This window comes from Chlamydotis macqueenii, chromosome Z, assembly GCF_036417535.1.
Source record: "Chlamydotis macqueenii isolate bChlMac1 chromosome Z, bChlMac1.mat, whole genome shotgun sequence".
NCBI classification, from domain to species: domain Eukaryota; kingdom Metazoa; phylum Chordata; class Aves; order Otidiformes; family Otididae; genus Chlamydotis; species Chlamydotis macqueenii.
The window spans coordinates 34,933,040-34,958,437 of NC_141593.1; the positions used below are offsets into that span (position 1 = coordinate 34,933,040).

The window sequence follows — 25,398 nt, forward strand, 5'->3', positions numbered from 1 at the left end:
TGCCAGATGTGGCAGAGATCAGGAGCATGGGAGTGTCAGCCTGGGAGTTTACCCCCTTTCTCCATTACTCCTGTAGGTGAGATCTCTGTCATCATCAGTTGCCTCTTTCCTACTGTCCCATTCTATTTAATCTTTACTTTTATCAAAGATGATCCATACAAGGGTTATCCTTATTTCCCTTCTCTGTCCTTTTGCTGGTTCCACTGTGGTTATATATTCATGTTTTTATAATTACATAAATATGTAATTTCTGACTAGTATTTAAATATATACATGTGTATTTTGGAACTATCCATTCCCTATAAATAAATATGTAGTTTAATAAAATGTAATAAAATTAGTTAATATTTGTTTCATATAAATAGTTTAGTTATATATCTAGAGAGAGAAAAAGTGGAGTACACATAATGATCAGGACACAAATGTATTCTACTTGGCTGTGTAATGTTCTCTCCTTTTACCTTCCTCTCTGTAATTGTCCATTAATCTTCTTAACTGTTTTGGCACACTGAGCTGCTATATTCAGATGAAGACCTATTACAACCATTCTGAATAGTAGTAGCTAATGTGCAGGACATTTTAACTATATATAATTAATATATATAGTTAATAGTTTTCTCCCATAGGCATTATTTCTTTTTTAATGAACTTGAATTTAGTCTACCAAAGCTTTGTGTGCTTTCACATATAGTTTTATTTGTAGCTACCATTCATGGTTTTTTTCATTAGCAAACTTGGCCAGCTTCTGGTTGACCTTTTACCCTGTTTATCTGGGGGTCTGGCTAACAACTCATGCCCTAGCACAACTCTGAGGGATTCACAGGTCCTTTGTCCATTACAAGAACAGGTTATAGGACTCTTCTCTGTTACCCACTCATCAGTTCATGGGAGGCTTTTCTTAACTCATGTGAACTTTGTCTAGGACCTTTGGTGAGGGACCTAGAAGAAAACTGCTACCTAAGCTACCTTTATCAGTGTCCCTTGTGAATCTTTAGCAAAGCAAATGATCGGAAGACATCATTCTTCTCAGGGACCAATCTATGAGTTCTGTTCTTTGTTTTCATTCTGGCTCCATAACAGAGGTAGAGATTATTGGTCTGCAGTTTCAAACATTACTCATGAAGCCCCTTCTAAATTTTTTTTTACAATTTTCTATCTATTTTCCTATGGTTTAAACAATAGCTTGTTAATTAAACTAGACTAAGTGTGATCATACCTGATTTGCATTCTTGTGCTCTTCAAAAAGTACATGATTGGAAACTACTTGGTGAATATTGTTTGGATCTGGAGATGTGTTACCATTAATCTTATGTAGTTCTGTAAAATAGTGGTGATCTGAAATCTGCTGTCAGGTTTTAATTTGAGGCAATAGAGACAGTGTCTTACACATGTTTTTTTTTCTATTCCTCTGGTAAATTCTTCTTTGTAATTTTTCCTCTTCTTTTTTCTGTAACTTTTTTTCTGGTATCATGTGTAAATTTTCCAAGTCTATCTATTTCAAAAATCACTCACTTTTAAGTTCTGTCAAGCTTTGGTGCCAACCTTGTTCAGTTTTCATAATTTAATAATGTTTCTCTGTGACAACCATTGTCTTTTTTATTTAATTTTTTTTAATACAGTATTTATCACAATAGGATCCTGTTTTTTTACACTAACTTCTCAGGTATTCCCATGATTAAATTAGGGTTAGTAAACATTCTGCAGTGGAGACTAACGTGACTTGCTTAACCTAGGAGCATGTTGGCAGTGGTGAAATGGTCATTCTATAGACGAGTGTGGTGTTATGGGCGGTATCCACAGAAGAGATGCAGCAAGGCTAGTTTTAGTGTATTTGGGGTTGCCCTTGGTTCTGTGGAATAACTTTGGTCTTCTCAGTTGAGAAGCTTCTGCTTTTGTTGACTTTGTAATGTATTCTGTTCAGATTATCATAGCTGTTATAGCTGATACAGCAGGTTCCATTGCTGCCAGCTATCCTGGCTAGTCCGTTGCACTGATTTTCTATTTTGTTCTTCCTTTGGGAAGAATAATGGAATTTGAAAAAAAAAGATTTTAACCTTCTAGCTTTCTGTTTTGGCTTTGTGAAAGATTTAGTCTAAAGGCTTTTAAACAGTCATCTTAATCACCTAAAGGAACACAGCTTAATTCCAGATTGGGGCATGGTGAGCAAGATCAATTGAGAGGTGCTTTGTAAAGCACGTAAATTGGTGATAATGTAATTTCACAGTGATTTCTCTGGCTGATTTAGAGGCTGAATTGAGAAGCAACAGAGACAGCTTTCTTCCATATAAAGACAACCCCCAAAACAAGCTGATCCAACACAAAACAATCACAATGAAGGGACATGAATGCAGAAGTGGACAGTGGACATGTTCTCTGGAGCTCAATGGCAGAGCTCTTTTCACCATTGTAAGGAAATTAAACAGCAGTCTCGGAGAAGTCACGGTGTAGTCCTGTGTTAGACGGCATGCTTGAAAGCCTTCAGCATCTCTCATGTTTTACATTTTTTTGTACTTTTAATGTTATTTTAAATAAGCTTTTAAAATTGTTTTCCTGTGTCGAAGTCTCACACCTTTTCTGCTTCATGAACAAATTACAAACAATAACAAATCTCTTGCACATCGTCCTTCTTGTTCAGTGTAAGGTATCACTACGTACAAACACAAATATTAAAGCACTCTAAGTAGAGAAAGGAAAGCATCATACAAAAACTGTGGTTTTACTGATGTGAAATGGACAAAATTACAGATGCCACATGAGGATAGTTCTTCTCACCCTCATCCGCAGTTTCTTTGTATGTTACTTAGAAGACTTCAACACTGAACTTCTCATTAATAAATCAAACCCGTTGATTTGGTGCTTGGCACTTGCAGAAAGCATTTGTAATAATAATGTGGAAAAATCCATTAGAACTTTTTTAATAAGCGTAGTGGCATGGATCTAGATCATAATATACCAGCTCAAATTTTGCAAGACAAAAGATGGTATGCAATAATAATTCCCTTTCCCTGCACATAGTTTGGGACACATACACACAGAAGGAAATAGTATCTTTCCTCCTCTCCCAACAGACATAGTTTCATAAAATCAGATACACTTTTCATAGTTTAACCCTACAGTTAAAACCGATAATTGCTGGGTTATCGCTGCTGGTTATAAACTGCTGATTAAATTTCACAACCGCCCAAGTAAACTTAGTATAGTTTTGTAGGCCAGGCTGTGTGTTCTTCAGTGAACATAAACAAATGGTTTAGGCATATGCTGCCAGAATGAAGCATGAAAGTATTTGGCTTTGAGGGACTTTGCTTGTTTGTTTGTTTTTATGTGAACTAATAAAATCTGGGGGCTATAGGAAAAGCAGCACCATACAAAGGTCAAGTTAGATATTGCAGTCTATTGGTCACAGGATAGGTCAGAATAATTTAGAAAGATTTTGCTGCTTTTGTATTCAAATTATGAGGTCTGTTGTTTTCATTCAAATTTCTGTGGATAACCCCAAAATCAATACTGCATTTTATCAATGCCAAATTTCACCTGAGAAAGAGCTTGTGCCTCTATTTTACCATCCCAGTCATTCAGAAAATCATCAAGGTCTTTCTACCAGAAGAAATTACATCTCTGTTGCTAATGACTGTAGGCTAGACAGTTAATTTTTGGTGGATAGGCTAAGGACTCTGATTTTAACTAACTCTTTATAAGACTGGTGATATCCTCCTGGGTCTTACAAAGTGATGAGGTCTGCTCTGGTGTTTAGAATACTCCAAACTCCTATGAAACCTAAAGGTAGTCAAGGATGATCTCTAGGTGATTGTGATGCACAAATGCAAGAATGAGTGCTCAGCAGGATCTGAGTATTTCTGCTGTCTATTATCAATAAATTTAGATAGGATTTTATTTGCATACATAATGAATGATTGACATTTTTTTTTCTTCAGTGATGTAAGGCTGCAAAACACACTGTTACTTAGAGGGCTAGCTAAAGATGCTCAAGTATTGACCATCTCTTTTTGCAGCTCTAGCATTTCTCATAGCTAGCAGGGTGTTGCAAATACTACAAGGGTAAAAAATTTCACCATACCCCAGAGCGGAGTATTTCAGTGTATGGAAGTTGGCCCTGTGCAGCAAAACGAGGAGATTTCTTAAAGCATTTAGCTATTAAGTGTCACTTGGAGTTTTGCAAGACTCGAGCAGTCACTGATGTTTTCTGCTGGATCAAGATCTTAGCTTTAACAAACTGTAAAACAAATTCAGAAAGAAATTCTTGCTGTGTGGAATCACAATATATTATTCCTCTTCTGATTACAGTACTCCATAAAATATATATATATATACTGTGCCTGCTTCTTTCATTTGTTTGTTTTGTGTCATTTTAGCTCGTGGGTGTGGCTCATTATAATTCTTTCCCACCTATGTTGCTATCATGGCTGTATGAATGACTTCCACATTAGACTGGAAAAGAAAGATGTATGTCTGCCTTTTCTCTGTGTCAAAACAGACACATGGTTCTGCAGATATGCAGGAATAGTCTGCAGCACGAGGAACTCTTCCTGATTTTTTTTTTAAATGTGAACTCTTTTTCCTTCCCCTCCTTTTATAGTAGGCTCTTTTTGAGTTCTTGGTCTGTTCTTTGTGATTTGCTGAAGACTGTACTGCTAAGCAGATCTTCACAGTTTAAGAATCGCTGATGATCCTTTAAAACAAAGAGTAAGAGCAGAATTCTCCCCAGTGAATGCTTTTTCTGCGCATTCAGATCAGAGACGTCCCCAAATGGCTTCCAGCACAATAGAACATTTTTCCCAGGAGTCCATGAGGCTTTCATGAGCCCAGAAAGACCCTTCTGAAGTGTGTGATTAATGCACCATCCCCACACAAGGAATTAGATATCCTGTTTCTGATATACAGGCTCAAACTATATTAATCCGTGCAAAAGGCCTCCCATTTGCTGAAGAAACTGTATTGCTACAGCTGTATTTTTTTTTTACTGTTGGGAATTTACGTCACTGTTTACTCTAATTAGAAAAGGGCAGCCTTAGTCTCCACGGGCCAGATCTCTTACAGCCATCAACATATCCTGCAGTATTTTTGCCGTCCTCCTTCTCTTCCAGATATAGTTTGATTTGTAACCATGTTTCTGTCCATCTACCAGGAAACAAAACAAACAACCCAGATTACTCTGTTCAGCTCAATTTATCATATTTTTGCTTCTGTTTCACAGTCTACTCTTTGACGGTGTCTCTTGGTGTTTGGAATGAGAGAAAAGGAAGGGCAGATTGAAAAATGGTGTTGGGTAATTTGTACAAAAACATGGAAAAAGAAAAGGGTTCAGTGTTAAAAGATTTTAAGCTGTCTGAAAAAAAAGAACAGGGAGGACTGCTCCTGAGAGCAGGAATACTGGCTTGGAAAATGTAGTGTCTTCTTTGATTGTGATTTGGCAGCTTTGTCTTCTGCAAGCTGTTCATGCAAAGGCTTGGAGGTAAGGATAAGGGACACCTAACAGAGATTTTGAAGTCCCCATAGCAGTATTAATCAGCACAGCTATCAAACAGGTAGGATTTTTTCCTGAGCCAGGTGCAAGTGGTGCTGCTTTAGCAGTGTGAAGGTCTCTTTTCTTCTTGCACTCCTTGCACTACAAACTCTTGTTTACATGGGAAATCCATTTAGCACACAAAGTACTGGAAGCATAGTGAAGTTCAGGTGGTTTAAAAGTTGTCAGTAATGTAGGCTCAAAGAGTGTTTTCCAAACATGCACTTAGCTCCAGCCAAAAGCCTATGACTGAAAGGAGGATTTTTGCAGCCAAAATAAAGCAAGCAAGAGGATGGCCTTATAATAATAACAGTACCACAAAGAAGAATGAAAAAGAGACCTCACTTCAGAAACAATAAATCTTGGATTAGAGTTTTTATACTTTTATATTTCTCACAGCACATCCTCACATCTTTTACTCTGAACTATGTAATATAGAATATATGGTCTCAGAAATTTTTTGGGAAATATTAAAGGTCTAAAATCCATGTCAATGTGGCACGGACAGCAGGTAGTGGTAGATGATTTTCAGGTGGAATAAAGATCAGTCCATATCCTCTGTCCCCATGAAATTATTTAGTAGCAGTAACCATGCGTTTGCCATGCATTCTTTATCTCAGAAAACATGGTCTCAAAATGGTCAAAAATGCCACTGGTTATGCCCAGAAATTTATTTGGCTGTGTTTTGCAGCCAACATTTTGCCACCAAGATTTTGCTCTGTTTTGTGCAATTCATCTTCCTATTGCAAAATATCTCTGGTGCTTCATGTAGCTGCAAGATGTGTCAAAGCTGCAAAGGGTGTGTGGCAGAATGCTTCTTCCTGGTATTTAGTTTCACTCTTTGGCATTACATCTTTTTCAGATCCACTATGCTGGTGCTGCTGACAGTTCGGTTCAATTTATCTTCTATCAGCCTATCATTCACCAATGGAGGGAAACAGATTTTTTCCCTTGTTCAGCATCCTGTGGAGGAGGTAATGAATTGCCACTGTATTCCAGAAATAGTTGTTTGCATATAGTATCTGTCCCAACTGCTGCATTGAGATTTGGACCTTTAAAATGGGCAACATCTGAAAGTGAAAGTAGTTCCATCTAAATTAAGAGAGGAATGTAGCAACATTGGTAGTAGCCTGTAGATTTTTTAGCACCATGTCAGGCTCTGTACATAAGGTACATTTTGATATTTCTATGACTGCATTTAATGCTACAGCTGTCAAACATGAGGGCTGACGGGGTTTGGGCCTGCTTTGGAATCACAAGATGTCTCCATTTGACCCCATTCCCACAAGCAGCTTTACGCTCTGCACTCAAACTGAGTGTACAAGTCTTGGTGACCAAGAAGCCTCAGCCTTTGTTTTTCCGTTTTTCTGAATTTTCATGTGACCACATTGATTATCTTTTGTTTCCTACTACACTTGATTTAAATTGTTGTTTTCAGTCTAGTCTGTGAAAAAGCAGCTGATATTTTGAGTTCACTTTTTACTGAACCAGAACTTAGATGCACTTCAGAGAGAGACAGGAAGAACACCACATCATGTATTATTTCTTTGACTGTGTATTGCAGGTTATCAACTGACATCTGCTGAATGTTTTGATCTGAGAAGCAACCGGGTAGTAGCAGATCAGTACTGTCACTATTATCCTGAAAATATCAAGCCAAAGCCAAAACTTCAAGAGTGTAATCTGGATCCTTGTCCTGCAAGGTCAGTCAGCTCTAATTTTAAATGAGACTGGGCTCTAAAGGAGTAAATAAAATAGGAAAGTATTCTGTTGCTATTACTTACAATGTCATTTAGCCTAAGTAATTCAACCTCTTTCTCATCCTGAGGATGTACTATGTAGAAAAAGACCCCTGTTTAGCATCTCCACATTGCAAGGACTGATTTGAAATGGTTGTTTCTTCCCCTCAGATTGTGTTTTGCCTCATTAAATGTTATAAAGTGCGAGAAAACAACTTGTCCGTGATACCATTCCATGATCAACATGTGTCTCTTAAGTGTTAGTGAGACAGAAAAAATGATTTTGGAGTAAAAATGTTGTTGGAAAATGGTTGTCATCACAATTAGAGGCGTTTTTTTTTTTTTTTTTTACATTTTCTCCTTAATAAAAAGCTTACTTGCAGTCCCAGCAGCTTGGAAGAATGGAATGCTGGAATTTCTTCTACTTATCAATACCTTTTGGCTACACACAAAAGACTCCTTTCTGGTCTGCTGCCAGGCATTCTTCCTTAGAAGATTAATAGTAAAAATAGTAACATCAGAGAGTCAGATTTGCATGTATAAAAAAAAGGAACAATGCCACTAAAAGGATCAGTCCTTTGTTGCACTGATTTCCCTGAACTTTAGTGGAAGTCAGTTTGCAGCCACTTTAAGCAGCAAAAATTTATTTGTGTAATCTAAACCTTTTGGTCCTCGTCTGTGGCTTTGCTAAAAGACAGTTAAGTGCAGCCCAGCAGGCATGTATACAAGGATGCCCTAAAGCCATTTATTTACCTGCCACTTTCCCATTAGACTAGTTTTGTGCCAAGTTTGGTAATGGGAGTTCAAGCAAGTGTCACCTAAAAAGTTGCTATGGCCCTTCTGATTGCTGGAGGTTGCCATAGGAAAAAAAAAAAGATGTCCTAGCCACGGGAAGAAGGATGCTTTAGATACCTATGGGACTATGTATCCACTCAACTGAAGACAGTTGCTTCTGAAATGAGGTGTACCAGTTTTAGGCTGGCTAGACATTGTCAGAACAGAACAAATCACTCCAAGCCAAGATTGGTTTTATTTCTTCTAGAAAGTTTTCTTTGAAGTCCATTGATATTTTGTAACTGGATTTAACACTCAGGTTTCTTCATCACTGAAGACACAGTTACCGAGAGTGTATGGCAGTTTATATTCCTTTGTTCTAGTAAACACATTTTTAACAGTAATTCTGTTTGTAAATAAGTAAAAGCCATAAATGTTCTCATAGAGTTTTAAATTTGAAGTGAAAATCTCCCCAGAATTAAAAAGTGGAAATATCAAATCTTGAAATCCAACATTATCTCAGCTCTACTGTACATTCTTTAAGTCATATACTTTACCATCTATTTCATTAGGATCTATTAAGGATATAATATTAAAAATGTAGCTTTACTAGGGCTTTGTGAAAAGTTAAGTACATGCTTAACAGGAATGTTAAGTATGTACTCAGAAGTGATTTTCCAACTTCCCCAAAATGCAACAAGACCATTTTTTCCTTTAACAATATTCTGTCAAGTTCAGAATGTGGTTTCTCTTGTCCTAGTACTTTCCACAAAAAAATATATATATATATATATATATATTTAATTTCTCATGTTACTTAAATATATTAACAGTTGCAACTAGAAACCTTACTGTAATAAAGTTCTTGTATTTTTTTCCTCAGTGGTTTTCTTAGATCAAAACCTGTTTCTTTGAGTTTTTTGAGACAAATGTCAGTACAGTAGAGGCCAGTTATGATCAGATAAGAGACCTAAATATGAACATCTCAGAAGAAGGATTGCTGAAAGGTGTGAATCGATATGGAACCTGTCTTTTAGAGTCACCTCTCACAGTATCCATGAGAAAGTAATTTTATGTAGCTGCTTTTTTTTTTTTATTTTAAAGCCCAAGCTGCTATGTTTTAAAAACGCAGTTCTGACTCAAATATGTCATTTGCTTCTGGAATTTGTACTATGGATATTTTCCATACTTTTCCCAGTAATTTTAAATGACATATTCTCAAATGCTAAGATGGAAGACTGCATGGTACATGGGAGGAAAGAGTGGAAAAAAAATAACAGCTGGGCAGATGTCAGGAAGCAATTTTTGTTTTATATAAAACATAACAAGGCAAAGTTGTTGATATAAAGACCCTGAGGGGAGGGAGAGTCATTTAGAAGTACAGTTATGCAGTCCCAGGGTACAGGCAGTAACAGAGAGGAATTGGCTTTTTCGAAACATCCTCACGGAATGCCAAATTGCAAATTATTATTTTCAAAAGTGCCTTTGTAAAGAATTCGAGAATCAACAACCCAGATAGAAAACCAGAGGAAATTTGTGGTGACTTCTGGGATCCCAGTGCTTTCTTACGGTCAGGAAGAGGGTAGGTGAAGCAGAACAATGGGGTCAAGAGTGTGAGTGAGGAGGGCGTCTTGGCTCTGCAGTGTCTTTGCTGTGTGCGAGCCACTCTGCTCCGCCAATATAAAATGAAGATGTTAATTTTTCCTGGCAAACCCAGTTCCAGTGAGGTATAGCTGATTAGTGGTTGCTGCCTGTTCCTATGGTGTGTCATGGAATGCCACAGAAAATAATTGTGGAAGACCATGTGGCACTGAATAAAGCAACTGAGAGGGGTTACTGTAGGAGCACTTACATTAAAATTTTCAGCAAAGGGCAGGCTGAAAAAAAAGTTTAAATGAATACCAGCAGTATCGTGTGGGCCTGCAATTAGTTGCCTTTTTAGGCTTAGTGCATTGAAACATTTTACTTTATTGTGTTTATTATGGCAATAATTAGCAATATTGCTGCCATCATGAGTAGCGAAAGATGCGTAGACTGAACAAATGTGGAAAATTAATCAAATTTTCTTTCTGCAAACCCAGTTTCTCACATACACAGAGGAGCAATGTGTAGAAGTACTTATCAAACTTATAGATTTCATACATGTTCCTTTTTCTGGTTAAGTAAAGGTGACTGGTCCGCCTAAGTAAGACTGGTAATGAGTGTCTTGCAGGATAGATAACGTGTTGTGACACTGAGTTCTTTTTTGTTCCCGCAGAGTAACAATGCCCTATCCAGCCTCTCTTGTTGACCCTTTTTGGGATCTGATTCCCACCTTAGAAAGACAGAAAGAAAAGATGTTTCTTTACAGTCCATTAAGTTTTTACAACAGTTCATACATGACTGGCAATACATGTAAAACATTTACTGATGTTAATAGTGCCCAGTTCAAACTAGTCTGCTCCACTGTGGAAAAATACAACAATAAGATTTCACATATTTATCTAATTGCAAATCTTTTAACTATCCAAAACTTCAGAGGGTGGAGGGTTTAAAAGAAGTTTTTAACAATCATCAGTATCCTCCTGTGTGGAATTTTTTTCTGCTTTCAGGAAAAAGTCTGTTTAGATTTTACTTAACTGGGTGTGCTAAACACTTACTTAGCACAACTCTGAGGTGCTATAAGCTGAAGATACAATTTCTTTCATAATTCAAAGGCATTCCTCCAAAAAGCAATGTTAACAACTATGAAAAAGGCTTTTACTCCACTCATCACTCACTTACCAGGATACTCTCTAGAGCAATATCAGTGTTGCTTCTAGATTTCATCGTCAGCTTCTAAGTGGCATTCCTAGCTGCACTGTTCTGCATTTTTACCAGTCTCCTTTATTTTCTGGCTATCTCTGCTACATGTTACTTTGGAAATTTCTGAGTCACAAAAGCTCTACTGATGCTTTTACAGGGAGATATCAATGGTGTATAAAGATTTCTAAAGGCATCTTCAGCAAAAATACTAACTTACTGCGGCAACTGTCTTAAAAAATTCATATTATCAAGCCTCTGACATGTGGGCTTCTTTTTATCACTTTGCCAGTGATGCCACTCTGATCTGCATGGGCAAGAATCCTGGAATTTTCCTAGAGCATTATCTGTAAGCTTGCCACTAGAAATAATGTTAGTACTTGTGGGAAATTTGGGGAAAAATCCATAGTTCAAAGCAAGACTTTCAACACTCATAGACCTAACAGATATCCATAGTTTATGGAGTCCTCCAGCAAAATTACAAACGCCTCTTCCTACTCATCAAAGCTTTTCTTTTGCATTCTCGCTTAACTATCCATACTGGGTGGTGGCAGAGGCAGGCATCAACAAGAAGAAACTTAAATAAAATTGTACTTTTTGGTTGTTAAATTTTAGCTAATCTAACAAGAGCACTGAAATACAAGTAGAAGCACACAAAAGGCTGCTAGGATATTATGGTCATTCAGAGTAACCTCGAGTAGTGAGAATTCCCAAATGTCCTTGGTGGTGTGAAAGTGTATACAATATCCTGGACAAAAGTGCAAGACATGTGCATGATAACTTTTATACATTTCCCTCAAAATAAAAGGAGGTAGTGACGAGTAAATACACATGATTAAAAGGGCAACATAGAATATCCCTTTAATCAGTAACAGAGGTCTCCTCACTTCATTACAAATTGGCAGTTGAAGCAGGAAATTGCCAAACGCATACTTTTTTGCTTGTTAGCAGCTTCCCTAAAGGTATTATATTAGATAGCAATTGTAAACCAAGTATCACAGCAGTGCAATGCTCCCATTTTCACTACATTCTTTCTGGAAGATGAACAAAAGTGGAGTGCCGGTATGTTCCTGACAGGACAGGCTGCGCTTTCTGATTTACACAGTAGGAGCCATAGATCTGCAGTTATTAGAGGGGTCTGAGATACACCGACTCATTCATTGTTATTGTTCTCGACTGAGACATTGTCCTGGTTCTGACATATGATAGATTTAACTTTGTCTTGAATACTCTTTCAAATAAAATATCCCATAGTTACTGCAGATATTGGGCTTTTTGAAAACACCTCAGCTTTTTGCACAGGTGTGGCACACTGGTCATGACAATGTCCTTTCCTGATCTCTGCCTCACGCAAATGGTCATTTCTGTGGATTTGCATTTTTACTTAAGTTCTTAACTTGTTACAGGGGTGTTGAGAAAGCCTCTCTGCCTTGCAGTTCTCTCTGAAACTTGGTTGACTCTGTCTGGTCTCAATTTCCACACAATTTCCATATGTCTATGAATGATCCTAAGAGACAGCAAGAGATAGCCATTCCAGGGGAAGATGAGACATGAATGTTTTAGCCACTAAAGCCGAAGGCAGAACAAGCCTTTTCAACCAGCACAGCTGAAGTTTCAAGTGCTGGAAAAGTAAGACTGGTATTAGCAAAAAGTATGCTGCCTGCAAATGAGAGACCACAGTCAACAAACATCCGTAATTCCAACTGTATATTTAGGGAGTGTGATTTTTGAACAGTTCAGAATTTACCAAGGAACTACTAGTGTTGCTGGAGAAATGAGCTAAAATTATGCATTATGCATGAAAAAAAAAAACAGGGGAGAGGTTTAGGAGGCCAAAAAGAATTCAGAGCAGCAGGAGAGGAACCACGGGGTAAGTTTTCAGGAAGGCTGAATTGGAAATAGTGATACATTTCAGTAGAAATAGCAGTACATGTGCCTCCAGATACAGGAGTTGTAGATGGAGAGGGAGCTGAGAGCAGTGGGAATATTCTGATAGTCATAATCGGGGTCACCTGAGTTCAAGAGCAGGATAAAGATGAGCTGCAGATACTCCTAATCCCTAAAGAGAAAATTTTCTTCTCAACACAAATAGACAAAACCTTGAATTCTGGGATAAGTTGAAAGGCAAGTTAAGCTGTTTTGTCAGAACAAGTAGGGAGAGTGGACCAGGAAGCATTCATCAAAGTGTTAAAAGATGTGAGTAGCAGAGTAAGTTCAGCTGTAAGCAGGTAGTTCATATTAAAGAAAGACAGAAAGAAAGGCAGAAAGGAGCTGTCAGGATACATCAGATGACAAACTCTCAGATGGGAAAGTAGCTCTTGTACTACTAGGAGCATCAAATACAGATATCTATCTGACCAAGATAAAGTTATGGGAAATGTAGTCTATTTAAGTCCTAGAAGAGACTAAAACTGCAGCAAGTAATAAGATGGCTACATACAGTTTTTTTTTTTCCACTGGATATTCAGTTCTTAACATTTAATAGTGAAAAATAACAACAAATTTCTGTCTTTGTATCAAACACTGCTCATCCAAACCACCATAAAATATTAAACGGAATAAAAAGGGAGAAGATTTTTAGAAGTGTTACAGACATGCTACAGGAAGGAAGTACTTTTGCTGCCTGCAATTGATAACACCCATTTCAAGCCCTATAAAGAGATTAGTTTTTAGTGGTCTATTGCAATGAGAAGCAAACCAGATGTTTCTTAGAATTCAAAATCTGTACACCATGAACATGTCATTTATTATAAAGGTAAGATACTGTTGTGCTGAATAGACATGTCATCTAAAGTGTGAGGTTTTCCTGGAGGTTGACACATAAGGATAGCTTTCTCAGCAGCCCTGCATTTTTAAGTTCTTTAAGTATCCACTGACGCTCCATTTAAAAATATTTAGGTAGAAGACATTGGCTTTTACCAATCCATAAAGTACTAAGACCATATAAAAGGATATATAAATACAAAATACGTGGGGGTTCTTCAGGTTCCATACTAATAAAGTGTGGTGTGATAAGATGATCACAATACTGTCTATATCTCACGATTAAGGATGGTGGTCCAGAAACCAGAAGTGTAACTCGTACTGGTAGTGTAACTAAGAATTGCAATACTCGCTACCTACAAAGGTAGGCATTCAAAAGCCAGTGTTACCTATGCCTGTGGTGTTACTGTAGATGTCATCTACCCCAGCTCTGAATGGAAACAGTGATAGTTTTACAGAATAACACATGGGAATCATTAAAAGAGGCCATCTGTTTGAGGGCCTCAATACCTTTCTTAGGGCAGAAAGCGTTCTTGTAGCACAAGGTGATCATCTCACACTGTGGCATCTTCACAGAGCACTGTGAGGAGGGGCTGCAGTATCACACGCTACCTTAGCGTCAGGGTTTGTAGTGTTAAACTGGAGGCTTTCTCACAAGCCTGTTTTCTGTCTAGTTGATAGTCATGGCTATCAGAGAGATGCTCTCTCGGATGCTAAACTCTTGTCTTTTGTGATAAACTTTTTCAGGTCTTCCAAGTGCTTCCTTTCACTTAATGAATTAGGTATCCACAGCCAACATAAGCTGCTTCAACTTTTTATTATTATTTGCAGATTGCTATTAGTATCCTAGTCATACTTCAGACCATTCTTTAGATAGCATAGTCCCTGCCATGCAAATCATTCACTCTCAAGTCTGCCAGATTCCAGCGAAGGCCTAAATCTTCACTGTGCGAGTTCCCATCAGGAAAGAGGTGTAACAGCTCCAGTCACTCATGAGCGCAAGCGGCCTGGTGGCTGCAGCACTGTGGGGTAGAAAAGCCCCAGGAAAACAGAGCCCACAGCAGAAGTGAAGGCTGTGAGCCAGAGGAGTGCAAAAGTGTCCTGCAGAGGCTGGGCACTGGAATGACAAAGAGCAGGAGAACCAGGGCAGGAGCGGTGTCCCTACCCACTCTCATGGTCACCGTGCAGGGTGACACCACCCTGAGGCACCTCAGGATGGGGGATGCCCTGTCTCTCTGCTGGCTCTTCTCCCAGCTTTAGACCCCATGGTCCTGCTTGTCAGCAAGTGGCTGACCTGAGAGCCATGGGCAAGCAGGAGAGGGAGATGGGAAGGGCTGGCACCTTGTTGGAGAGAGAGAGAATCAACGGGGAGCTACAGGAGAAAGGCATTCACACCTGTCATTGGTGCTAAGGGTGTAGCTTAAGGAGGGAAGGGAGTTGCTGGGGAAGACGACACCAAATATAACTTTCAAGGAAGGCAGCTGTGGGTGCCCGTTTTGGGGAAAGCCAAATACTTGCAGAGATGGCAGTCCTGGGTGCAGCACACTCGCCTCTGGCACATGCAGCCCCCACTCCAGCTGGACGTGAGCCTGGGAAGAGCAACTGTGCCAAGGCTGCCGGCACTCAGGAGGAAATGAACCAGTCTGCAGAGTATATGACACAACTTGCTGGTCTGAAAGGCGTGGGAGATTTCAGACAGATGAGACACAACAGCTATTCCAAAGAATTGACTTTGTGCTCCTGTTCCTGCCAAAGCAGGTTTGCTCTAGGTGTTGTGTGAGTGAGTCCTGTTAGCTGCTGCCATATCAGCCAGAAATCTCAGTGTAGTTGAGGAATTACTATTATTTGCTCTGTTCATTTAGCACACGCTTTGCATTTTCTGAGTGTACTGTGAACAATGTGCTCTGAACAAAGCCCATAAGAGCAAACAAAAGCAAAACATAAGAACAAAGCCCATGGAGAGCAAGGAGGTGGTTGGTGACAGCCAACATGGCTTCACCAAGGGCAGATCGTGCCTGACCAATTTGGTGGCCTTCTATGACGGGGTGACGGCATCGGTGGACAAGGAACGAGCAACTGACATCATCTACCTGGACTTGTGCAAAGCTTTTGACACTGTCCCGCATGACATCCTTCTCTCTAAACTAGAAAGACATGGATTTGATGGACAGACCACTCGGTGGATAAGGAGTTGGCTGGATGGCCGCACTCAGAGAGTGGTGGTCAACGGCTCAATGTCCATGTGGAGACCGGTCACGAGTGGCATCCCTCAGGGACCCGTGCTGGGCCCAGCCCTGTTCAACATCTTTGTCGGCGACATGGACAGTGGGATAGAGTGCACCCTCAGCAAGTTCGCCGACGACACCAAGTTGTGTGGTGCCGTTGACACGCTGGAAGGGAGGGATGCCATCCAGAGGGACCTTGACAGGCTGGAGAGGTGGGCCCGTGCCAACCTCATGAAGTTCAACCAGGCCAAGTGCAAGGTCCTGCACCTGGGTCACGGCAATCCCAGGCACAAACACAGGCTGGGCGGGGAATGGATTGAGAGCAGCCCTGAGGAGAAGGACTTGGGAGTGCTGGAGGATGAGAAGCTTAACATGAGCAGGCAATGCGCCCTTGCGGCCCAGAAGGCCAACCGCATCCTGGGCTGCATCAAGAGGAGCGTGGCCAGCAGGTCGAGGGAGGTGATTCTCCCCCTCTACTCTGCCCTGGTGAGACCCCACCTGGAGTACTGTGTCCAGTTCGTCCAGTTCTGGAGCCCCCAACACAAGAAGGACATGGACCTGTTGGAGAAGGTCCAGAGGAGGGCCACAAAGATGATAAAAGGGCTGGAGCACCTCTCTTATGAGGACAGGCTGAGAGAGTTGGGGCTGTTCAGCCTGGAGAAGAGGAGGCTCCGGGGAGACCTGATAGCGGTCTTCCAGTACCTCAAGGGGGCCTACAAGAAAGATGGAGAAAGGCTGTTTAGTAGGGCCTGTTGCAATAGGACGAGAGGTAATGGTTTTAAAATAGAGGGGGGTAGATTTAGTTTGGATATTAGGAAAAATTTTTTTTACGATGCGAGTTATAGAACACTGAAACAGGTTGCCCAGAAAGGTGGTGGAGGCCCCATCCCTGGAAACGTTCAAGGCCAGGCTGGATGAGGCTCTGAGCAACCTGATCTAGTCAGGGATGTCCCTGCTTCTTGCAGGGGGGTTGGACTAGATGACCTTTGAAGGTCCCTTCCAACCCTAACCATTCTATGATTCTATGATTCTATAAACTAGAACTCTTCCATCTTATTGTAGGACTATGATGGCCTGATAGATTCATGGAATTTAAACCACTTTGTCCAGTCAAAAAGTACAGAATTCATGAAAGCGATCTCTAAGATGTTTTCTAAATAGTTCACTTAGGCTTAGATTTTTGTGGAACATACACAAAAAAACCCCCCACAAGACTAGCTCAGAAAGATGTAGTTCCCATTAATGTGTGCTGGTTTTGGCTGGGATGCAGTTAATTTTCTTCATAGTAGCTAGCATGGGGCTATGTTTTGGATTTGTGATGAAGAGACTGTTGATAACACAGAGATGTTTTTGTTATTGCTGAGCAGTGCTTACACAGAGTCAAGGCCCTTTCTGCTCCTCACCCCACCCCACCAGCAAGTGGGCTGGGAGTGCACAAGAAGTTGGGAGGGGACATAGCCAGGACAGCTGGCCCCAGCTGACCAGGGGGATATTCCATACCATATGATGGCATGCTCAGCAATAAAAGCTGGACGAAGATGAAGGGAGGGAGGAAATTCAGAGTCATGGCATTTTTTCTTCCCAAGTTACCATTACATGTGATGGCTGAACATCTGCCTGTCAATGGGAAGTAGTGAATTAACTACTCGTTTTGCTTTGTTTGTGTGTGCAGCTTTTGCTTTATCTATGCAACTGTTTTTATCTCAACCCATGAGTTTTCTCGCTTTTACCCTTCGGATTTTCTCCCTCATCCCACCGGGGCAGGAAAGAGCAAGCGGCTGTGTGGGGCTCAGCTGCCAGGTGGGGTTAAAACATGACATAATGGTACAACAGCCATCTGCTGTTCTGTTGTATCTTCAAATGCATTTTTAAAGTCATAAATTAAGCCATTGTGTATTATTGTGGGGGTCTTTTTCCTCACTGTGACCATGTCACTCACATGGCTGGGGATCATTATCTCACAGTAACAGAATGAGAGCCTTTGGCAGCCCCTCACATATGCACAGGGACAGTGTTAGTAATTCTGTGGAGCTCTATACCATTTACAGAGATGCAATTTATGTATGCAAAATTCTTTGAGGGTCAAACCTTTCCAATGAAAATATCAATCTAGTGCTTTGTAAATGTTATTTAATCTTCATAACAGTGTTTGGATGTGGTACGGTTATTTCCATTGGAATGGCCTTGGATATTATGCATTCTAATGTATGTAGACCTGGATTATGCATACAGATCATGTTTATTAGAAAGAAAACATTTCTCACTGCAGTGGGTGAGAAATGTTTTGAAATCTGTTTCTTTCTTAAGCAGTAGGTGCTTTTACAGTATAATTATTTAGTTTCAGAACTTGGTATATTAATCTTTTTTCCAACCGCTCCTCAGCAAGCTGATGAGCTGGAAAGTGCAAAAAGCTTCAGAGTGGAACTTCAGCAGCAGTGGTAGAAGAGTCAGAAAAACAACAGAGGTTCCCAAAAGCATGAGCAAAAAAAATCAGAAAAACTCTTCTTCCATTTTCTTAAAATACTTGTGCACAATTTCTCAAAGTTCTCCAGGCATTTACTTACCAAGCTAAGCCTGATAAGACTTTTTCATTGGCCGTACTCTAAATGACACGTTTGTCTTTTCTGAAGTTTCCCAGTGCCAGAACTGCCTCTCGTAGATTTTCAGATTTTTGTGAAGACAGGCAGCTCTCTGAAGATGCAAATATGCACACTCATGCAGAGGTCTCCTGTGACTGCAGAGGCTGCTAATCTTAGAGGGACTTATCTAGTCCCCATCACATACTCCCAGGGCTCCAGTGTCTTCCCGCACTTCAGCTGGAAAATTCCAGCATGCTGACCTGGCACTGACTCCTTGCTGTGAAAACACAATGGGATCCATTCTCCTATCATGGACAAGTTATGCACATAAAAACTCTGTTGACTGAAAGGAGAATAGACCCCTTTAGCTTTAGCAGGACAAGGCTTTGAATGCTTACAGCATTTTTCAGTGACTGTATTGAGGCTGGAGGATATATTCTCCCTTCTCCCTCCTTTGCTCCTTCCCCCTTGTAGAAATCTGTAGCAGCATACCTAGCAACTCTAATCTGTATAAGGCTCTCAAAACCCACCTTCATTCTTTTCTTCTCTCCATAACTTCAGTAAGGACAAACTTTTTATTTTAATGCAACTGGCATTCACTCTTTGATGATTCTGCCCACCTGCCCCATCTAAGTCTCCTGTTGCACAGTGGCTTTGATGAAACTGATCGATGAGATGTTCTGGGATCATCTATTTGATGTTAATAGATATGTCTGATAGTTGGGAGTCAAAATGGGTAGAGTTACTTTGAGTCAGAATGTATAAAGTGCAGACAGAAGATTAAATTCCAGACTAGCAATTTTGTGAGACGCTGTAGTTGTCAACAAGTCAAGTGACATTCATCTCACACATAACTGGCACAATAATGTTTCAGATAATTAGCAATTGTGATCTACACTATTGCCTTATATAACCTTTAGATGTGATATTATTTAGATATTATACCAATAACACAACAACAAACCAAGCCAACCAGTCACAGTACACCAAAACCAATCAAACAAACAAAACACCTATATCTCACATGTTACCCTTCTCTCCAGCTCCTTCTTTCTTCCAGAAAAACACAAATAAAGAGGCAGGTTCTGAAGATTAATGAAATTGGACTGAGTTGCATGTTTGAATTATTGCACTAAGATTCTCTGAATTTCTAATCCTAGCCCCTGTAAAAGCAGACATTTTATCTGAAGGGCAGAAACAACCATGTAATAGTTTTTTTAAGGGTTTGAACTAGAACTCTCTGAAGCAGATAGGAGTTCCCCTATTATCTTCAGTGACATTGAATCCAAGCTCTAATAAAGTATTAAGTGTAGAAAAAAAAATATTTTTAACAGTAGATAGTAACCTTATAAATTTAAATAATATTTGGACTACTCATTTGGATCACGTATGGTAATGGATTGCTTCTTAGTCAAACAATAATATATTCATAAGAATAAAGTAGTAATCAGTGGTTTATTCTTTGAACAACTCAGAAGAGTAGGATGGGAGCATAAGTTTTGTTTTAAATGTAGTAGCAACTTAGGCAAAATATCTCAGGGTTTTGGGGATTTCTTGTAATATTGTGTTTAAAACATTTTATAATGTAATCATTTAGTGTTTATTTTATTATGTGTACCTTCTACTCAGAGGGTTGGCATTATTGTTCCTAACAGTGACGGATACAAGCAGATCATGCCCTATGACCTCTACCATCCCCTTCCTCGGTACGTAAAGCAGTCAACCAGATGCTAGGATTAACATATACCTTTACTTGTTTTTTTTCTCTTCTCTGCATTTCTGATTTGCTCTCAAGCTAAGTTAACAGATGCCCCTTTTCTCTTGCTCTGAACTGTTGCAAATTAACCTAGAGATGTTCAAGTGTTAACCTGTTGTTAAATTCTGTTGATGCAGAACTGAAATGACGTTGTAGCTGAACCAGCAATGCACACCTGTTAAGTGTGTGGTCCCTTTCCTTTTCTCTTTTCTCAACCCCACCTCCCCATTTCTCTTACACTTTTCCTTTTTCTTCCCTTTACTCATCTCTGAACAGGACTATAACCTGTGGCTTTGTAATGAACCGTCAGACTTTTTCTCTCCAGCAGTGCTGCTTCTTGCATGCTTAGAAATTGAGAGATTTTGGGTTTAGACTGTGTAAGTCTTGTGTTCTGATCCTGCAAACCCAAGCTAATGCCTTCCCCACAGGCATTAATCCACTGGCTTTTCTAAGAAATCAGAGATCAAGGGCAGGACTAGGATCAAGGCTTGATTTCTATTATTGATTATCTTACAATTAAAATGTCTTTAATGTAAGACTTGAGATTCTTATGGAAATAATTACATGAGTAACTACTCATAGAGCAGTGAATAAGACTGGTGCTGATAAAAATGTTTGGTAGCTGAAGGTTAATAACATTTTCGTTTTGAAATACTGCCTAGACATGCAATAGTATTGTGCTGTGTTTCCTGCATTAATTTATTGTTTCATGGAGTATGAAATCACAGAAAAAAAAAAACCTAGGCAACTTGTTAGTCTTATCCTGGTGAGGAAACTACTCCCCTCAAACCATGGTGAAGCCTAATGCAGAGAACTTCCAGCATCAGTGTGCAAGCACTGTGGCATTCATGTTCAACAGACTCTCCAGCCAAATCACAGAACGACTCTGATCTGTGAGTGAGAAGACAAGGATGAGAGCATCTTACTTGCCAACCATTGTGGCTGCCATTCATATTGACTTCCTTTATCAGTGATCTGTGATTTGGATTCGGCTTTTCTCTTCCTTGCTAAGTGGTTGTGGTTATGTACATACAACCATTATCACCAAATATTTGTGAGATACATGTATAAAATATATTCCTGTGTCCAATTCCTTTTTTTTTCTGGAAAACACTTTTCTTTGTTCTTTATTTTTTTTAAAAAAAACCCACATACATAGCTCCTAACCTCAAAAATTAAAGCTTTTTTTTAGTAAGGAATATAGAAGCTAGAATACTAATACAGGGTTTAACACTCTAGCTTTGAATAAAACATATTTTATTTCAATTGTGTACAAAGGGCATATACATTGACAAAAGATGGAGAACAATTTTGTATCAGAGGATGATTCAGCAGTACTTAGTGGAGAGATTGTATTTAAGGAAAAAGCATCCTAAGATGGGAGCTAGGTAGAGGCTTTTTTACTGCTGAAGAAAATCCAAAATAAAGGATCAAAATGCCCTGAGGTATTTGGCTTTATACTGAAAGAAAAAAAAAAAAAGAAAGAAAAAATCATTCCCTGGAAATGATCAAAAGGCTAAGACTGTTTCTCAAGCTGTTCTGGATTATGGTCTCACCCCATAGCAGCCCGTTTTCATCCACTCTACCAGCCACACTGTTCTCCTTTAACCCCCCGCATTGATTGCTCAGGCTGCAACTGCTGTCTAGGACCTCTAGCTCCCTTTCTGCCTCTCCTGTTTTGCTGCTGTTTCCCCTCTTCTCCCTCTCCCCCACTCCCACATATGCTGCTGTGAACCCCCAAACAGGGCTCAGGTCTTCCTCCCTCACCCCCAGAGGGAAGACACAGCTGCATGTCTCTTCTCCAAACCTCAGAGGCAGCAGAAACTGAACAGACCACAGGGCTGGCATGAGACAGGGCCAAGTCAGGGGGACTTTCCTCTGACCCTGCAGAGTTTAGGAGAAAAACAAACAAACAAACAAACAAACAAACAAACAGAAAACCAACCAAAACCAAACAAATCAGAGAGACCCTGGTTGCATTATCTATCTGAGGCTGGCAACTAATACTAGGGTCAGAGGGAAGTGACAAACTCTCCAGGAGAAGTGGAGAACAAATCTGGAAAGGCATCTTTGTGAGATTTCACTACTGCAATCCCTCAGCCTTGAATTTTATCACAAAGAGTGGAAGGTATGGTTCAGCAGATACAGTGCTTACTTTTAATGCACCACCAATTCCCTTCACAAATTCTCAGTCAATGAGTCAAGGCATCCTTTGTACCTCAAAAGGAGCTGGGATACCTGCTTTAAGAGCTGTGCAACAGAGAAACTTCACCTTCCTTGTCTTACACTCATACAAAACCCGAGGACCAAACTGCTTGCCTAGATTTAAGCTGCTTGGTGCTGCTGAGTTTGCCTCAGGCATCTGGAAACTTGTCCCAAAGACTCCAGGGAATTCCCTGGTGTCAGGACTTTTTATGCCTGGGAAAAGCTGGCTCAGGCTGGCTGCAGAAATTTCTGCTGTTCGTGAATTTCAGCTTCAGGCCTATTCATTTAGATTTGTGGTAGTGAGAAACCATAGCTATATGCTGGGAAATTTGTTCAGCAGAGCCACAGGTAACACATTTGAACTAAAAACATTGTTAAATTTACCCATTCATGACATATGTGGCTTATGCTGAGCTCATGATGGTGGATATGGCATGGTCTAAACATGGTTTCACCACTTCTTAGTGATAAGTCATAGAATTAATCAGTGGCTTTACCATTCATAAACAACTATTAACATAAACCATTTCACGTTGAATTTTATGGCACTTTCAGCCAGTAGCCAAGTGTGGGTGGTGCTTACCTGCACTGAAACTGACAAGAAAAAGATGGGTTGATATGATGAAAAATCAAGGAGAAATATAAGCATTTTTCCTTATTGCTTAACAATCTTGCTGATCCTGTAATTGTTACTTAATAAAAATAATTCATTTGTTTTAATTAGGAGGAAAAAAATCCTCACCTTTTGGTTTTTTTACTTCTTGCCTGAAAGAGGGAACAGGTGGAGTATTTTCCAAAATAATAATTTTTTTTTAAGTCAAAAAATGAAAACTTATGACCAAAACCATTGTTCCAAGCAGTATTTCTAATGTCCTTATCAAAAGAGCATTTTCCTTTGTGGAAAAAAAAAAGATTTTGTGAAATATTTCCAGGTAGATAGAACATGCACACTTTTATAAGAACAGGGATGCTCAGGATTATACAGGAATAGCCACACTGAATCATGACAACAGTCCCAGATCTTCTCTATAACAATAGTTTGAGTCTAAGAGAGGAAGCACCAGACTATTTTATGTATTAAACAATACATACATTATTATATGAGCACCACTGTAAAAAAAAAAAGGATTATTCTCATAAGTGTGCATAGCTTTTCAGAACATATACATTGTTTTGCAGATTTCTCATTACATTCCTAAATGGCACCTGCAGAGAAAACAGGTTTCTCAGTTACTCTCACTGCCTCAACTGTAAGGAAACGAGGCCCATGTTGTTTAATCTATCAGAGGCCACATATCCTATCAGTACAGTCACATCTTCTTTTTGGTAATTTCCCCCCATCTTGTTTTTTCCTTTCTTCAACTCAGTTGTTTCCCTGTAAAGAAGAACTGCTGTTTCCCTGTATGTTCTTGCAAAAGGAGCATTAGCTTCAGAGCGCACTGAGCTTCCAGTAATTTGTGACAAAGATGCCTCAGAACATGACAAATTGTGAAGATATGGTTGATTCTATCAATTAAATAAAAGGAATTAAGTTGAAAGTATTTAAAGTTTCTGTGATAGTAGTCACTGGGTTAGTGGGAGAGAGGAGATTTCATGTTGTTAATCTGTGACTTAAAGACAGCAGCTATGAGAGTGCTTTGCAGTAATGGCCATTTATGAAAATATAGATAGGATTATTTTTACTGACATTAATCAGAAAAAAAAAAAGCCTCCTGCAGAAAGCAGTTTATGCACTTGGCGGGTGTGGGTGGGGGCAGCAGGAGTTCCTTTTCCTGATGCCTCCCTGTTTGTTTGTTTGTTTGTTTGTTTTCCACAGATGGGAAAGTACACCCTGGACTGCCTGTTCCTCATCCTGTGGAGGCGGCATTCAGAGCCGCAGCGTCTCATGTGTAGAGGAAGACATTCAGGGGCATATTAGCCCTGTGGAAGAATGGAAGTGCATGTATACTCCAAAGATGCCTGTTGTCCAGCCCTGCAATATATTTGACTGCCCAAAGTGGCTTGCTCAGGAATGGTCTCCGGTAATCATAGAATCAAAGAATCATAGAATGGTTAGAGTTGGAAGGGACCTTCAAAGGTCATCTAGTCCAACCCCCCTGCAAGGGGCAGGGACATCCCTGACTAGATCAGGTTGCTGAGAGCCTCATCCAACCTGGCCTTGAACGTTTCCAGGGATGGGGCCTCCACCACCTCTCTGGGCAACCTGTTCCAGTGTTCTACAACTCGCATTGTAAAAAAAATTTTTCCTAATATCCAATCTAAATCTACCCCCCTCTATTTTAAAACCATTACCCCTCGTCCTATCACAACAGGCCCTGCTGAACAGCCTCTCCCCATCTTTCTTGTAGGCCCCCTTGAGGTACTGGAAGACCGCTATCAGGTCTCCCCAGAGCCTCCTCTTCTCCAGGCTGAACAGCCCCAACTCTCGCAGCCTGTCCTCTAGCCCTCTGATCATCTTTGTGTCACTCCTCTGGACCTTCTCCAACTGGTCCATCTCCTTCTGATGTTGGGGGCTCCAGAACTGGACACAGTACTCCAGGTGGGGTCTCACTAGAGCAGAGTAGAGAGGGAAATCAGCTTAACTTGGTTGGTTTTGTATTTACTGCACTAGGAATACATCTTAAATTACAGTTTAGTGAGCTTTGGAAGTAGGAACATTCAGTACTTCGTTTCTATATTACCATGACCTCTGTTTTAAATTACGCTATTTGTCTAACTGCAAAGTAAATACTCAGGAATAATATATATTAATGAGATTAAGATGATTAAGGAGAATGACAGAAAAATAAATCAGATCTATAATGTTAATTAGTGACCTTCTACTAATAAAAGACTGGGAACATAAATGAAATATTCAAAACAAGACCAGTAAGCATGTAATGGTATATCTTTGTCACAACTTTTCAGCCATAAATTGAATATCACGAATTGCTGAGAAATTTCCAGAAATATGTAAAGCCATAAATGTCTCTGCTCTGTGGTGGTTGTAGTTGTCTGTTCCTGACTCACCTTTCCTTCTGTACAAAAGTAAATGTCTTTGAAATGTCCTTCTACA

The 25,398-nt window shown here is 39.8% G+C and overlaps 1 protein-coding gene across 2 annotated transcripts in view; it reads left to right on the forward strand.

Annotated features, from left to right (window-relative positions):
* ADAMTSL1 (ADAMTS like 1) overlaps positions 1 to 25,398 on the forward strand; it is a 437,941-nt gene that overhangs the window by 322,246 nt on the left and 90,297 nt on the right. For both annotated transcript variants that reach the window (XM_086771491.1, XM_086771490.1), the window contains 4 exons: positions 6,384 to 6,495; positions 7,086 to 7,224; positions 20,038 to 20,088; positions 24,160 to 24,364. In XM_086771491.1, the coding sequence (XP_086627617.1) occupies positions 6,384 to 6,495; positions 7,086 to 7,224; positions 20,038 to 20,088; positions 24,160 to 24,364 (507 nt within the window). The remainder of the gene's footprint in view (positions 1 to 6,383; positions 6,496 to 7,085; positions 7,225 to 20,037; positions 20,089 to 24,159; positions 24,365 to 25,398) is intronic.